The sequence below is a fragment of the Salmo salar genome, chromosome ssa20 (assembly GCF_905237065.1).
Source record: "Salmo salar chromosome ssa20, Ssal_v3.1, whole genome shotgun sequence".
NCBI classification, from domain to species: domain Eukaryota; kingdom Metazoa; phylum Chordata; class Actinopteri; order Salmoniformes; family Salmonidae; genus Salmo; species Salmo salar.
Window position 1 is genome coordinate 60,484,000 of NC_059461.1, and position 18,206 is coordinate 60,502,205.

General features: G+C 48.5%; 1 protein-coding gene across 1 annotated transcript in view; it reads left to right on the forward strand.

The window, feature by feature from the left end:
- Positions 1 to 18,206, forward strand: part of LOC106581013 (unconventional myosin-VIIa) — a 75,397-nt gene that overhangs the window by 35,632 nt on the left and 21,559 nt on the right. Inside the window, exons 8-14 of the mRNA XM_045703715.1 lie at positions 13,137 to 13,250; positions 13,344 to 13,497; positions 13,622 to 13,698; positions 14,325 to 14,444; positions 14,582 to 14,724; positions 15,252 to 15,462; positions 16,594 to 16,729. Coding sequence (XP_045559671.1) covers positions 13,137 to 13,250; positions 13,344 to 13,497; positions 13,622 to 13,698; positions 14,325 to 14,444; positions 14,582 to 14,724; positions 15,252 to 15,462; positions 16,594 to 16,729 — 955 coding nt within the window. The remainder of the gene's footprint in view (positions 1 to 13,136; positions 13,251 to 13,343; positions 13,498 to 13,621; positions 13,699 to 14,324; positions 14,445 to 14,581; positions 14,725 to 15,251; positions 15,463 to 16,593; positions 16,730 to 18,206) is intronic.

Consider the following 18,206-nt stretch of genomic DNA (forward strand, 5'->3'; position numbering starts at 1 on the left):
TCTGTAGACAGGTATGGATTCGGGGGACGGGGTTATAGAGCCTGCAGACAGGTATGGATTCAGGGGACGGGGTTATAGAGTCTGCAGACAGGTATGGATACAGGGGACGGGGTTATAGAGTCTGTAGACAGGTATGGATTCAGGAGACGGGGTTATAGAGTCTGCAGACAGGTATGGATTCAGGTGACGGGGTTATATAGTCTGTAGACAGGTATGGATTCAGGGGACGGGGTTATAGAGTCTACAGACAGGTATGGATTCAGGGGACGGGGTTGTAGAGCCTGCAGACAGGTATGGATTTAGGGGACGGGGTTGTAGAGCCTGCAGACAGGTATGGATTCAGGGGACGGGGTTATAGAGTCTGTAGAAAGGTATGGATTCAGGGGACGGGGTTATAGAGTCTGTAGACAGGTATGGATTCGGGGGACGGGGTTATAGAGCCTGCAGACAGGTATGGATTCAGGGGACGGGGTTATAGAGTCTACAGACAGGTATGGATTCAGGGGACGGGGTTATAGAGTCTGTAGACAAGTATGGATTCGGGGGAAGGGGTTATAGAGCATGCAGACAGGTATGGATTCAGGGGACGGGGTTATAGAGTCTGCAGACAGGTATGAATTCAGGGGACGGGGTTATAGAGTCTGTAGACAGGTATGGATTCAGGGGACGGGGTTATAGAGTCTGCAGACAGGTATGGATACAGGGGACGGGGTTATAGAGTCTGTAGACAGGTATGGATTCAGGGGACGGGGTTATAGAGTCTACAGACAGGTATGGATTCAGGGGACGGGGTTGTAGAGCCTGCAGACAGGTATGGATTCAGGGGACGGGGTTGTAGAGCCTGCAGACAGGTATGGATTCAGGGGATGGGGTTATAGAGTCTGCAGACAGGTATGGATTCAGGGGACGGGGTTATAGAGTCTGTAGACAGGTATGGATTCAGGGGACGGGGTTATAGAGTCTGCAGACAGGTATGGATACATGGGACGGTGTTATAGAGTCTGTAGACAGGTATGGATTCAGGGGACGGGGTTATAGAGTCTACAGACAGGTATGGATTCAGGGGACGGGGTTGTAGAGCCTGCAGACAGGTATGGATTCAGGGGACGGGGTTATAGAGTCTGCAGACAGGTATGGATTCAGGGGACGGGGTTATAGAGTCTGTAGACAGGTATGGATTCAGGGGACGGGGTTATAGAGTCTGCAGACAGGTATGGATTCAGGGGACGGGGTTATAGAGTCTGTAGACAGGTATGGATTCCGGGGACGGGGTTATGGAGTCTACAGACAGGTATGGATTCAGGGGACGGGGTTATAGAGCCTGCAGACGGGTATGGATTCAGGGGACGGGGTTGTAGAGCCTGCACACAGGTATGGATTCAGGGGACGGGGTTATAGAGTCTGTAGACAGGTATGGATTCAGGGGACGGGGTTATAGAGTCTGTAGACAGGTATGGATTCGGGGGACGGGGTTATAGAGCCTGCAGACAGGTATGGATTCAGGGGACAGGGTTGTAGAGCCTGCAGAAAGGTATGGATTCAGGGGACGGGGTTGTAGAGCCTGCAGACAGGGATGGATTCAGGGGACGGGGTTATAGAGTCTGTAGACAGGTATGGATTCAGGGGACGGGGTTATAGAGTCTACAGACAGGTATGGATTCAGGGGACGGGGTTGTAGAGTCTACAGACAGGTATGGATTCAGGGGTTGGGGTTATAGAGTCTACAGACATGTATGGATTCAGGGGACGGGGTTGTAGAGTCTGTAGACAGGTATGAATTCAGGGGACGGGGTTATAGAGTCTACAGACAGGTATGGATTCAGGGGACGGGGTTATAGAGTTTACAGACAGGTATGGATTCAGGGAACGGGGTTATAGAGTCTGTAGACAGGTATGGATTCAGGGGACGGGGTTATAGAGTCTACAGACAGGTATGGATTCAGGGGACGGGGTTATAGAGTCTGTAGACAGGTACGGATTCAGGGGACGGGGTTATAAAGTCTACAGACAGGTATGGATTCAGGGGACGGGGTTGTAGAGTCTGTAGACAGGTACGAATTCAGGGGACGGGGTTATAGAGTCTACAGACAGGTATGGATTCAGGGGACGGGGTTGTAGAGCCTGCAAACAGGTATGGATTCAGGGGACGGGGTTATAGAGTCTGTAGACAGGTATGGATTCAGGGGACGGGGTTATAGAGTCTGTAGACAGGTATGGATTCGGGGGACGGGGTTATAGAGCCTGCAGACAGGTATGGATTAAGGGGACGGGGTTATAGATTCTACAGACAGGTATGGATTCAGGGGACAGGGTTGTAGAGCCTGCAGACAGGTATGGATTCAGGGGACGGGGTTGTAGAGCCTGCAGACAGGGATGGATTCAGGGGACGGGGTTATAGAGTCTGTAGACAGGTATGGATTCAGGGGACGGGGTTATAGAGTCTACAGACAGGTATGGATTCAGGGGAAGGGGTTGTAGAGTCTACAGACAGGTATGGATTCAGGGGTTGGGGTTATAGAGTCTACAGACAGGTATGGATTCAGGGGACGGGTTTGTAGAGTCTGTAGACAGGTATGAATTCAGGGGACGGGGTTATAGAGTCTGTAGACAGGTATGGATTCAGGGGACAGGGTTACAGAGTTTACAGACAGGTATGGATTCAGGGGACGGGGTTATAGAGTCTGTAGACATGTATGGATTCAGGGGACGGGGTTATAGAGTCTACAGACAGGTATGGATTCAGGGGACGGGGTTATAGAGTCTGTAGACAGGTATGGATTCAGGGGACGGGTTATAGAGTCTACAGACAGGTATGGATTCAAGGGACGGGGTTATAGAGTCTGTAGACAGGTACGAATTCAGGGGATGTGGTTATAGAGTCTACAGACAGGTACGGATTCAGGGGACAGGGTTGTAGAGCCTGCAGACAGGTACGGATTCAGGGGACGGGGTTGTAGAGCCTGCAAACAGGTATGGATTCAGGGGACGGGGTTATAGAGTCTGTAGGCAGGTATGGATTCAGGGGACGGGGTTATAGAGTCTGTAGACAGGTATGGATTCGGGGGACGGGGTTATAGAGCCTGCAGACAGGTATGGATTCAGGGGACGGGGTTATAGCGTCCGCAGACAGGTATGGATTCAGGGGACGGGGTTATAGAGTCTGTAGACAGGTATGGATTCAGGGGACGGGGTTATAGAGTCTACAGACAGGTATGGATTCAGGGGAAGGGGTTGTAGAGTCTACAGACAGGTATGGATTCAGGGGTTGGGGTTATAGAGTCTACAGACAGGTATGGATTCAGGGGATGGGGTTATAGAGTCTGCAGACAGGTATGGATTCAGGGGACGGGGTTATAGAGTCTGTAGACAGGTATGGATTCAGGGGACGGGGTTATAGAGTCTGCAGACAGGTATGGATACATGGGACGGGGTTATAGAGTCTGTAGACAGGTATGGATTCAGGGGACGGGGTTATAGAGTCTACAGACAGGTATGGATTCAGGGGACGGGGTTATAGAGTCTGCAGACAGGTATGGATTCAGGGGACGGGGTTATAGAGTCTGTAGACAGGTATGGATTCCGGGGACGGGGTTATGGAGTCTACAGACAGGTATGGATTCAGGGGACGGGGTTATAGAGCCTGCAGACAGGTATGGATTCAGGGGACGGGGTTGTAGAGCCTGCACACAGGTATGGATTCAGGGGACGGGGTTATAGAGTCTGTAGACAGGTATGGATTCAGGGGACGGGGTTATAGAGTCTGTAGACAGGTATGGATTCGGGGGACGGGGTTATAGAGCCTGCAGACAGGTATGGATTCAGGGGACAGGGTTGTAGAGCCTGCAGACAGGTATGGATTCAGGGGACGGGGTTGTAGAGCCTGCAGACAGGGATGGATTCAGGGGACGGGGTTATAGAGTCTGTAGACAGGTATGGATTCAGGGGACGGGGTTATAGAGTCTACAGACAGGTATGGATTCAGGGGACGGGGTTGTAGAGTCTACAGACAGGTATGGATTCAGGGGTTGGGGTTGAAGAGTCTACAGACATGTATGGATTCAGGGGACGGGGTTGTAGAGTCTGTAGACAGGTATGAATTCAGGGGACGGGGTTATAGAGTCTACAGACAGGTATGGATTCAGGGGACGGGGTTATAGAGTTTACAGACAGGTATGGATTCAGGGGACGGGGTTATAGAGTCTGTAGACAGGTATGGATTCAGGGGACGGGGTTATAGAGTCTACAGACAGGTATGGATTCAGGGGACGGGGTTATAGAGTCTGTAGACAGGTACGGATTCAGGGGACGGGGTTATAAAGTCTACAGACAGGTATGGATTCAGGGGACGGGTTTATAGAGTCTGTAGACAGGTACGAATTCAGGGGACGGGGTTATAGAGTCTACAGACAGGTATGGATTCAGGGGACGGGGTTGTAGAGCCTGCAAACAGGTATGGATTCAGGGGACGGGGTTATAGAGTCTGTAGACAGGAATGGATTCAGGGGACGGGGTTATAGAGTCTGTAGACAGGTATGGATTCGGGGGACGGGGTTATAGAGCCTGCAGACAGGTATGGATTAAGGGGACGGGGTTATAGATTCTACAGACAGGTATGGATTCAGGGGACAGGGTTGTAGAGCCTGCAGACAGGTATGGATTCAGGGGACGGGGTTGTAGAGCCTGCAGACAGGGATGGATTCAGGGGACGGGGTTATAGAGTCTGTAGACAGGTATGGATTCAGGGGACGGGGTTATAGAGTCTACAGACAGGTATGGATTCAGGGGAAGGGGTTGTAGAGTCTACAGACAGGTATGGATTCAGGGGTTGGGGTTATAGAGTCTACAGACAGGTATGGATTCAGGGGACGGGTTTGTAGAGTCTGTAGACAGGTATGAATTCAGGGGACGGGGTTATAGAGTCTGTAGACAGGTATGGATTCAGGGGACAGGGTTACAGAGTTTACAGACAGGTATGGATTCAGGGGACGGGGTTATAGAGTCTGTAGACATGTATGGATTCAGGGGACGGGGTTATAGAGTCTACAGACAGGTATGGATTCAGGGGACGGGGTTATAGAGTCTGTAGACAGGTATGGATTCAGGGGACGGGTTATAGAGTCTACAGACAGGTATGGATTCAAGGGACGGGGTTATAGAGTCTGTAGACAGGTACGAATTCAGGGGATGTGGTTATAGAGTCTACAGACAGGTACGGATTCAGGGGACAGGGTTGTAGAGCCTGCAGACAGGTACGGATTCAGGGGACGGGGTTGTAGAGCCTGCAAACAGGTATGGATTCAGGGGACGGGGTTATTTAGTCTGTAGACAGGTATGGATTCGGGGGACGGGGTTATAGAGTCTGCAGACAGGTATGGATTCAAGGGACGGGGTTATAGTGTCTGTAGACAGGTATGGATTCAGGGGATGGGGTTATAGAGTCTACAGACAGGTATGGATTCAGGGGACGGGGTTGTAGAGTCTACAGACAGGTATGGATTCAGGGGACGGGGTGATAGAGTCTACAGACAGGTATGGATTCAGGGGACGGGGTTATAGAGTCTGTAGACAGGTATGGATTCAGGGGACGGGGTTATAGAGTCTACAGACAGGTATGAATTCAGGGGACGGGGTTATAGAGTCTGTAGACAGGTATGGATTCAGGGGACGGGGTTATAGAGTTTACAGACAGGTATGGATTCAGGGGACGGGGTTATAGAGTCTGTAGACATGTATGGATTCAGGGGACGGGGTTATAGAGTCTACAGACAGGTATGGATTCAGGGGACGGGGTTATAGAGTCTGTAGACAGGTATGGATTCAGGGGATGGGGTTATAGAGTCTACAGACAGGTATGGATTCAGGGGACGGGGTTATAGAGTCTGTAGACAGGTATGGATTCAGGGGATGGGGTTATAGAGTCTACAGACAGGTATGGATTCAGGGGACGGGGTTGTAGAGCCTGCAGACAGGTATGGATTCAGGGGACGGGGTTGTAGAGCCTGCAGACAGGTATGGATTCAGGGGACGGGGTTATAGAGTCTGTAGACAGGTATGGATTCAGGGGACGGGGTTATAGAGGCTGTAGACAGGTATGGATTCGGGGGACGGGGTTAAAGAGCCTGCAGACACGTATGGATTCAGGGGATGGGGTTATAGAGTCTGTAGACAGGTATGGATTCGGGGGACGGGGTTATAGAGCCTGCAGACACGTATGGATTCAGGGGACGGGGTTATAGAGTCTGTAGACAGGTATGGATTCGGGGGACGGGGTTATAGAGTCTGCAGACAGGTATGGATTCAAGGGACGGGGTTATAGTGTCTGTAGACAGGTATGGATTCAGGGGATGGGGTTATAGAGTCTACAGACAGGTATGGATTCAGGGGACGGGGTTGTAGAGTCTACAGACAGGTATGGATTCAGGGGACGGGGTGATAGAGTCTACAGACAGGTATGGATTCAGGGGACGGGGTTATAGAGTCTGTAGACAGGTATGGATTCATGTGACGGGGTTATAGAGTCTGTAGACAGGTATGGATTCAGGGGACGGGGTTATAGAGTCTGCAGACAGGTATGGATTCAGGGGACGGGGTTATAGAGTCTGCAGAAGGTATGGATTCAGGACGGGGTTATAGAGTCTGCAGACAGGTATGGATTCAGGGGACGGGGTTATAGAGTCTGTAGACAGGTATGGATTCAGGGGACGGGGTTATAGAGTCTACAGACAGGTATGGATTCAGGGGACGGGGTTATAGAGTCTGTAGACAGGTATGAATTCAGGGGACGGGGTTATAGAGTCTGTAGACAGGTATGGATTCAGGGGACGGGGTTATAGAGTCTACAGACAGGTATGGATTCATGGGACGGGGTTATAGAGTCTGCAGACAGGTATGGATTCAGGGGACGGGGTTATAGAGTCTGCAGACAGGTATGTATACAGGGGACGGTGTTATAGAGTCTGCAGACAGGTATGGATTCAGAGAACGGGGTTATAGAGTCTGTAGACAGGTATGGATTCAGGGGACGGGGTTATAGAGTCTGTAGACAACTATGGATTCAGGTGACGGGGTTATAGAGTCTGCAGACAGGTATGGATTCAGGGGACGGGGTTATAGTGTCTGTAGACAGGTACGAATTCAGGGGACGGGGTTGTAGAGCCTGCAAACAGGTATGGATTCAGGGGACGGGGTTATAGAGTCTGTAGACAGGTATGGATTCAGGGGACGGGGTTATAGAGTCTGTAGACAGGTATGGATTCGGGGGACGGGGTTATAGAGCCTGCAGACAGGTATGGATTAAGGGGACGGGGTTATAGATTCTACAGACAGGTATGGATTCAGGGGACGGGGTTATAGAGTCTGTAGACAGGTATGGATTCAGGGGATGGGGTTATAGAGTCTACAGACAGGTATGGATTCAGGGGACGGGGTTGTAGAGCCTGCAGACAGGTATGGATTCAGGGGACGGGGTTGTAGAGCCTGCAGACAGGTATGGATTCAGGGGACGGGGTTATAGAGTCTGTAGACAGGTATGGATTCAGGGGACGGGGTTATAGAGTCTGTAGACAGGTATGGATTCGGGGGACGGGGTTAAAGAGCCTGCAGACACGTATGGATTCAGGGGACGGGGTTATAGAGTCTGTAGACAGGTATGGATTCGGGGGACGGGGTTATAGAGCCTGCAGACAGGTATGGATTCAGGGGACGGGGTTATAGAGTCTGCAGACAGGTATGGATTCAAGGGACGGGGTTATAGTGTCTGTAGACAGGTATGGATTCAGGGTATGGGGTTATAGAGTCTACAGACAGGTATGGATTCAGGGGACGGTGTTGTAGAGTCTACAGACAGGTATGGATTCAGGGGACGGGGTTATAGAGTCTACAGACAGGTATGGATTCAGGGGATGGAGTTATAGAGTCTGTGGACAGGTATGGATTCAGGGGACGGGGTTATAGAGTCTACAGACAGGTATGGATTCAGGGGACAGGGTTATAGAGTCTGTAGACAGGTATGGATTCAGGGGACGGGGTTATAGAGTCTACAGACAGGTATGGATTCAGGGGACGGGGTTATAGATTCTGCAGACAGGTATGGATTCAAGGGACGGGGTTATAGTGTCTGTACACAGGTATGGATTCAGGGGATGGGGTTATAGAGTCTACAGACAGGTATGGATTAAGGGGACGGGGTTGTAGAGTCTACAGACAGGTATGGATTCAGGGGACGGGGTTATAGAGTCTACAGACAGGTATGGATTCAGGGGACGGGGTTATAGAGTCTGTAGACAGGTATGGATTCAGGGGATGGGGTTATAGAGTCTACAGACAGGTATGGATTCAGGGGACAGGGTTATAGAGTCTGTAGACAGGTATGGATTCATGGGACGGGGTTATAGAGTCTGCAGACAGGTATGGATTCAGGGGACGGGGTTATAGAGTCTGCAGACAGGTATGTATACAGGGGACGGGGTTATAGAGTCTGCAGACAGGTGTGGATTCATGGGACGGGGTTATAGAGTCTGCAGACAGGTATGGATTCAGGGGACGGGGTTATAGAGTCTGCAGACAGGTATGTATACAGGGGACGGGGTTATAGAGTCTGCAGACAGGTGTGGATTCAGAGGACGGGGTTATAGAGTCTGTAGACAGGTATGGATTCAGGGGACGGGGTTATAGATCTGTAGACAACTATGGATTCAGGTGACGGGGTTATAGAGTCTGCAGACAGGTATGGATTCAGGGGACGGGGTTATAGAGTCTGTAGACAGGTACGAATTCAGGGGACGGGGTTGTAGAGCCTGCAAACAGGTATGGATTCAGGGGAAGGGGTTATAGAGTCTGTAGACAGGTATGGATTCAGGGGACGGGGTTATAGAGTCTGTAGACAGGTATGGATTCGGGGGACGGGGTTATAGAGCCTGCAGACAGGTATGGATTCAGGGGACGGGGTTAGAGAGTTTGCACACAGGTATGGATTCAGAGGACGGGGTTATAGAGTCTGTAGACAGGTATGGATTCGGAGGACGGGGTTATAGAGTCTGCAGACAGGTATGGATTCAGGGGACGCGGTTACAGAGTCTGTAGACAGGTATGGATTCAGGGGACGGGGTTATAGAGTCTGCAGACAGGTATGGATTCAGGGCACGGAGTTATAGAGTCTGTAGACAGGTATGGATTCGGGGGACGGGGTTATAGAGCCTGCAGACAGGTATGGATTCAGGGGACGGGGTTATAGAGTCTGCAGACAGGTATGGATTCAGGGGACGGGGTTATAGGGTCTGTAGACAGGTATGGATTCAGGGGACGGGGTTATAGAGTCTGCAGACAGGTATGGATTCAGGGGACGGGGTTACAGAGTCTGTAGACAGGTATGGATTCAGGGGACGGGGTTATAGAGTCTACAGACAGGTATGGATTCAGGGGACGGGGTTGTAGAGCCTGCAGACAGGTATGGATTCAGGGGATGGGGTTGTTGAGCCTGCAGACAGGTATGGATTCAGGGGACGGGGTTATAGAGTCTGTAGACAGGTATGGATTCAGGGGACGGGGTTATAGAGTCTGTAGACAGGTATGGATTCGGGGGACGGGGTTATAGAGCCTGCAGACAGGTATGGATTCAGGGGACGGGGTTATAGAGTCTACAGACAGGTATGGATTCAGGGGAAGGGGTTATAGAGTCTGTAGACAGGTATGGATTCGGGGGACGGGGTTATAGAGCCTGCAGACAGGTATGGATTCAGGGGACGGGGTTATAGAGTCTGCAGACAGGTATGGATTCAGGGGACGGGGTTATAGAGTCTGCAGACAGGTATGGATTCAGGGGACTTGGTTATAGAGTCTGTAGACAGGTATGGATTCGGAGGACGGGGTTATAGAGCCTGCAGACAGGTATGGATTCAGGGGATGGGGTTATAGAGTCTGTAGACAGGTATGGATTCAGGGGACTGGGTTATAGAGCCTGCAGACAGGTATGGATTCAGGGGACGGAGTTATAGAGTCTGTAGACAGGTATGGATTCGGGGGACGGGGTTATAGAGCCTGCAGACAGGTATGGATTCATGGGACGGGGTTATAGAGTCCGCAGACAGGTATGGATTCAGGGGACGGGGTTGTAGAGCCTGCAGACAGGTATGGATTCAGGGGTCGGGGTTGTAGAGCCCGCAGACAGGGATGGATTCAGGGGACGGGGTTATAGAGTCTGTAGACAGGTATGGATTCGGGGGACGGGGTTATAGAGTCTGCAGACAGGTATGGATTCAGGGGACGGGGTTATAGAGTCTGCAGACAGGTATGGATTCGGAGGACAGGGTTGTAGAGCCTGCAGACAGGTATGGATTCAGGGGACGGGGTTGTAGAGCCTGCAGACTGGGATGGATTCAGGGGACGGGGTTATAGAGTCTGTAGACAGGTATGGATTCAGGGGACGGGGTTATAGAGTCTACAGACAGGTATGGATTCAGGGGAAGGGGTTGTAGAGTCTACAGACAGGTATGGATTCAGGGGTTGGGCTTATAGAGTCTACAGACAGGTATGGATTCAGGGGACGGGGTTGTAGAGTCTGTAGACAGGTACGGATTCAGGGGACGGGGTTGTAGAGCCTGCAAACAGGTATGGATTCAGGGGACGGGGTTATAGAGTCTGTAGACAGTTATGGATTCAGGGGACGGGGTTATAGAGTCTGTAGACAGGTATGGATTCGGGGGACAGGGTTATAGAGTCTGCAGACAGGTATGGATTCAGGGGACGGGGTTATAGAGTCTGCAGACAGGTATGGATTCAGGGGACGGGGTTATAGAGTCTGTAGACAGGTATGGATTCGGAGGACGGGGTTATAGAGTCTGCAGACAGGTATGGATTCAGGGGACGGGGTTACAGAGTCTGTAGACAGGTATGGATTCAGGGGACGGGGTTATAGAGTCTGCAGACAGGTATGGATTCAGGGGACGGAGTTATAGAGTCTGTAGACAGGTATGGATTCGGGGGACGGGGTTATAGAGCCTGCAGACAGGTATGGATTCAGGGGACGGGGTTATAGAGTCTGCAGACAGGTATGGATTCAGGGGACGGGGTTATAGGGTCTGTAGACAGGTATGGATTCAGGGGACGGGGTTATAGAGTCTGCAGACAGGTATGGATTCAGGGGACGGGGTTACAGAGTCTGTAGACAGGTATGGATTCAGGGGACGGGGTTATAGAGTCTACAGACAGGTATGGATTCAGGGGACGGGGTTGTAGAGCCTGCAGACAGGTATGGATTCAGGGGATGGGGTTGTTGAGCCTGCAGACAGGTATGGATTCAGGGGACGGGGTTATAGAGTCTGTAGACAGGTATGGATTCAGGGGACGGGGTTATAGAGTCTGTAGACAGGTATGGATTCGGGGGACGGGGTTATAGAGTCTGTAGACAGGTATGGATTCGGGTGACGGGGTTATAGAGCCTGCAGACAGGTATGGATTCAGGGGACGGGGTTATAGAGTCTGCAGACAGGTATGGATTCAGGGGACGGGGTTATGGAGTCTGTAGACAGGTATGGATTCAGGGGACGGGGTTTTAGAGTCTGCAGACAGGTATGGATTCAGGGGACGGGGTTATAGAGCCTGCAGACAGGTATGGATTCAGGGGACGGGGTTATAGAGTCTACAGACAGGTATGGATTCAGGGGACGGGGTTATAGAGTCTGTAGACAGGTATGGATTCAGGGGACGGGGTTATAGAGTCTACAGACAGGTATGGATTCAGGGGACGGGGTTGTAGAGCCTGCAGACAGGTATGGATTCAGGGGACGGGGTTGTAGAGCCTGCAGACAGGTATGGATTCAGGGGACGGGGTTGTAGAGTCTACAGACAGGTATGGATTCAGGGGACGGGGTTGTAGAGCCTGCAGACAGGTATGGTTTCAGGGGACGGGGTTGTAGAGTCTGTAGACAGGTATGGATTCAGGGGACGGGGTTATAGAGTCTGTAGACAGGTATGGATTCAGGGGACGGGGTTATAGAGTCTGTAGACAGGTATGGATTCAGGGGACGGGGTTATAGAGTCTGCAGACAGGTATGGATTCAGGGGACGGGGTTATAGAGTCTGTAGACAGGTATGGATTCAGGGGATGGGGTTATAGAGTCTACAGACAGGTATGGATTCAGGGGACGGGGTTGTAGAGCCTGCAGACAGGTATGGATTCAGGGGACGGGGTTGTAGAGCCTGCAGACAGGTATGGATTCAGGGGACGGGGTTATAGAGTCTGTAGACAGGTATGGATTCAGGGGACGGGGTTATAGAGTCTGTAGACAGGTATGGATTCGGGGGACGGGGTTAAAGAGCCCGCAGACACGTATGGATTCAGGGGACGGGGTTATAGAGTCTGTAGACAGGTATGGATTCGGGGGACGGGGTTATAGAGCCTGCAGACAGGTATGGATTCAGGGGACGGGGTTATAGAGTCTGCAGACAGGTATGGATTCAAGGGACGGGGTTATAGTGTCTGTAGACAGGTATGGATTCAGGGCATGGGGTTATAGAGTCTTCAGACAGGTATGGATTCAGGGGACGGGGTTGTAGAGTCTACAGACAGGTATGGATTCAGGGGACGGGGTTATAGAGTCTACATACAGGTATGGATTCAGGGGACGGGGTTATAGAGTCTGTAGACAGGTATGGATTCAGGGGACGGGGTTATAGAGTCTACAGACAGGTATGGATTCAGGGAACGGGGTTATAGAGTCTACAGACAGGTATGGATTCAGAGGACGGGGTTATAGAGTCTGTAGACAGGTATGGATTCAGGGGACGGGGTTATAGAGTCTACAGACAGGTATGGATTCAGGGGACGGGGTTATAGAGTCTGTAGACAGGTATGGATTCAGAGGACCGGGTTATAGAGTCTGTAGACAACTATGGATTCAGGGGACGGGGTTATAGAGTCTACAGACAGGTATGGATTCAGAGGACGGGGTTATAGAGTCTGCAGACAGGGTTTTATAAATTAGTGTACACCACAGAAAAATGTAGCAAAACGTATTGCAACTGCCAGTGTTAGCTAGCTGAGGTAAGCAACTGTCCTATATCTTGTGATACCATCTAGGAGCTGTGTTATTTTGGTTACTATCGTGTCATCTCTATTCCCCCTCTCTCTCTCCCTGCAGGCTCGTGATGAGAGGAACTACCATATCTTCTACTGTATGTTGAAGGGCATGCCTTCAGACCAGAAGAAGAAACTGGGACTAGGGAAAGCCACAGACTACAGCTACCTTACTATAGTAGGACAACACTTAGCTAACACTTTAACAACGTTATTATAACAGCAGTAAGAAAATAGAATTCAGCTAAAGTTCTCCTCTCCTCTCCTCCAGGGGAAGTGTACTGTGTGTGATGGTCGTGATGATATGAAGGAGTATTCAAACATCCAATCAGCCATGAAGGTGTTGATGTTCTCTGACACTGAGAACTGGATGATCTCCAAACTATTGGCCTCTATACTACACATGGGGAACCTGCGTTATGAAGGTAATAGGTACACACATACAAATGTACACACTCACACTCACACACATATACACACACAGACATATATATTGTAATTACATCATGCTGACTTCACTGTCACCTATCTCTAACCCCTGACCTCTAGCTCGTACCTATGACAACCTGGATGCTTGTGAGGTGGTCCGCAGCATAGACCTGACTTCTGCTGCTACACTGCTGGAGGTAACACACGCTCACACACACTGTACCCATAAACCTACCGTACATACACACACCTACTCTATCCACTGAGGGGTTGTACAGCAGTAACCTGTAACCTGAACTAGTTATGTCAGAGCTGCCAGAGAGAGGTGAGTGCTAGATCACTGGGGGATGGAGGGAGGGAGACAGGGATGTGGAGTGAGAGACGTGGAGGGAAAGACGGAGGGAGGGAGGGAAAGAGGGAGAGAGGAGGAGGAGGGAGGGAGGGTGAGAGAGAGAGAGGAGAAGGAGAGAGAGAGAGAGAGAGAGAGAGAGAGAGGAGAGAGAGAGAGAGAGAGAGAGAGAGAGAGAGAGAGAGAGAGAGGGAGGGAGGGAGAGGGAGAGAGAGAGAGAGGAGAAGAAGAGAGAGAGAGAGAGGGAGAGAGAGAGAGCTAACAGTGTTTACTGAATAACATGACAGTAAGCACCTCCTAGTGGTACATTGGTGAAACACAAACCTGGACTGTTGACACCATTGGTTGATGGTGTGAAAGAAGTGTGTTTTCTGACTTAACGTTGCTCTGTGTGTGTGTGTGTGTGTCCGTGCCTGCCTGTGTGCATCGTGTGTGTTCATGCGTGTGTGCTTGTGTGTATGTATGTGTGCGTAGGTGGACTGTAAAGACCTGATGAACTGTCTGACCAGTAGGACTCTGATCACTAGAGGAGAAACAGTCTCCACTCCCCTCAGTATAGAGCAGGCTCTGGATGTACGGGACGCCTTCGTCAAGGTAACACACACACACACACACACACACACACACACACACACACACACACACACACACACACACTAACATGCTCTCTGGTGTGTGACACACATTTTCAAACACTCTCTACCATATGTATATTGTGCGTGTGTGTGAAGGGGATCTACGGTCGTCAGTTTGTGTGGATCGTAGAGAAGATCAACGCAGCGATCTACAAGCCTCCGTCCCACGAGCCCAAAGCACTCAGACGCTCCATAGGACTACTAGACATCTTTGGCTTCGAAAACTTCACCATCAACAGGCACACACACACACACACACACACACACACACACACACACACACACACACACACACACACACACACACACACACACACACACACACACACACACACACACACACACACACACACACACACACACGGTCTTGTACAGCTAACCTTGTAGGGACACACAATTCAGTCCCTTTCAAAATCCTATTTTCCTAACCCTAAACCTAACCCTAACCTATATTCTAACCTTAACCTTAACCCAAAACCTAACCTTAACCCTAAACCTAACTCTAGCTCCTAACCCTAAAACTAACCCTAGCTCCTAACCCTAAACCTAATTCTAACCCTAACACTAATTCTAACACTAATTCTAACCTTAACCCTAAACCCCCTAGAAATAGCATTTGACCTTGTGGGGACCAACAAAAGATCCCCAGTTGGTCAAATTTTTGTTTGTTTACTGTTCTTGTGAGGACTTCTGGTCCCCACAAGAATAGTTACACACACACACCTGCCCTGCGTTCATGTGTGTGTATGTGTCTCCCCATTAACAGTTTTGAGCAGCTGTGCATTAACTTTGCCAACGAGAACCTGCAGCAGTTTTTTGTGAGGCATGTGTTCAAACTGGAGCAGGAGGAATACAACCTGGAACACATCAACTGGCAGCACATCGAGTTCACAGACAACCAGGATGCCCTGGACATGATCGCTATCAAACCCATGAACATCATCAGCCTCATAGACGAGGAGAGCAAGTTCCCCAGGGTAATGATGACAGTATAACCCCAAGGTAGAGGAGAGGGGAGAGGAGAGGAGGATAGGGGGTGGGGGAGAGAGGGATGAGAGACATGATCGTATCAACCCCATGATCATCATCAGCCTCATAGATGTGGAGAGCAATTTCCCCATGTAACTACATTATAAATAGATACAGTACATATACAGATGTATGATCTTAATTTGATCACCCTGTTGCAGGAAATGTCAAATTTGTAGTGTATTTGAGTTTTAAAAAGGCTTCTGAAGTTTGTAATTTCAACTTAGAAATTTCAGAATTGATTTTCCCTTACGAAAAATGTATCAACCCCTACAAAAATGCCCATAAAATTATAATCCACATAATAATTCACATTTCCTGTAGCTGCTGCAGCATTATTTTCCTGCAGTAGCTGTCACGAGATGCTAGGAGTGGTGGTAGGAGTCAGGCGCAGAGAGCAGAGGTAAGGTATAATGTCCTTTATTCTTCCCGGCACAAAAACGGTCAACGCCAACACAAACGGGCGCGTGAACAAAACGACCAACCCAGAACAACGGGCACACAGTCCGGAGAGAGAATATAAGGCGAATAGCCAGCACATCCAAAAAACACACTGACAGCAAAATGATCCCGCACAAACCTGGGTGGGCTAAACCGGCTTAAATAAACACAAATCAAGACACACAATAGGGAACAGGTGCAACCAATAAGACATTACAAACAGAAAAGGAAAAAGGGATCAGCGGTGGCTAGTAGGCCGGTGACGACGACCGCCGAGCGCCGCCCGAGCAGGCAGGGGAGCCACCTTCGGTGGGATTCGTTACAGTAGCAAACTGGCTAAAATGAAGATCCTACATCTGTAGTTTCCTAACGTAGAAGGAAAAGGAGCGAGGGAGAGGTAACAATTATAGATGGATACAGTATAATTTACAGTATAATGTGGAGAGAATGAATGTGTAATCAAATATTTGTGTAAACCTGCTCTATCCCTCTCACCTTCTCTCTCTCTGTCCCACCTCTCTCTCTCTCTCTCTCTCTCTCTCTCTCTCTCTCTCTTTGTCCCACCTCTCTCTCTCTCTCTCTCTCTCTCTGTCTCTCTCTCTCTCTGTCTCTCTCTCCCACCTCTCTCTCTGTTTCAGGGTACAGATACCACTATGTTGAATAAGTTGAACTCTCAACATAAATTGAACACCAACTACATCCCTCCTAAGAACACTTATGAGACCCAGTTTGGCATCCAGCACTTTGCTGGGGTGGTCTACTACGAGACACGAGGTAAGTGACAACATTATGGTAACATGATTATCACGTACTGACTGATTATTACATACAACATGATGACCAAATTCAGCAACTCTTGGAGGACATTGGAAGTTGATAAAATGCTTATTTAATGTTAAAACCAACATGCTTTCACCCATAGCCTTCATCAGGGTTTTGTGATGACCACCCTCAGTGGAAAAGTCACTGTAAAGGGTTCTTCACAGAACTAATAGAGGATAGGACACACTAGACCCAATTTCCTTAAGAATAACCAATAGGCTTATCAATAACCAATAATAACCAATAGCCTTATCAATAACCAATAGGCTTATCAATGACCATTAATAACCAATAGCCTTATCAATAACCAATAGCCTTATCAATAACCATTAATAACCAATAGCCTTATCAATAACCATTAACAACCAATAGGCTTATCAATAACCAATAGCCTTATCAATAACCATTAATAACCAATAGGCTTATCAATAACCATTAATAACCAATAGGCTTATCAATAACCATTAATAACCAATAGCCTTATCAATAACCATTAATAACCAATAGCCTTATCAATAACCATGAATAACCAATAGTGTTATCAATAACCAATAGCCTTATCAATAACCATTAATAACCAATAGCCTTATCAATAACCAATAGCCTTATCAATAACTATTAATAACCAATAGGCTTATCAATAACCATTAATGACCAATAGGCTTATCAATAACCATTAATAACCAATAGCCTTATCAATAACCAATAGCCTTATCAATAACCATTAATAACCAATAGCCTTATCAATAACCAATAGCCTTATCAATAACCATTAATAACCAATAGCCTTATCAATAACCATGAATAACCAATAGCCTTATCAATAACCATTAATACCCAATAGCCTTATCAATAACCAATAGGCTTATCAATAACCATTAATAACCAATAGGCTTATCAATAACCAATAGCCTTATCAATAACCATTAATAACCAATAGGCTTATCAATAACCATTAATAACCAATAGCCTTATCAATAACCAATAGGCTTATCAATAAGCAATAGGCTTATCAATAACCATTAATAACCAATAGCCTTATCAATAACCAATAGGCTTATCAATAACCATTAATAACCAATAGGCTTATCAATAACCATTAATAACCAATAGCCTTATCAATAACCAATAGCCTTATCAATAACCAATAGGCTTAGCAATAACCATTAATAACCAATAGCCTTATCAATAACCATTAATAACCAATAGGCTTATCAATAACCAATAATAACCAATAGCCTTATCAATAACCAATAGGCTTAGCAATAACCATTAATAACCAATAGGCTTATCAATAACCATTAATAATCAATAGCCTTATCAATAACCAATAGCCTTATCAATAACCAATAGGCTTAGCAATAACCATTAATAACCAATAGGCTTATCAATAACCATTAATAACCAATAGCCTTATCAATAACCATTA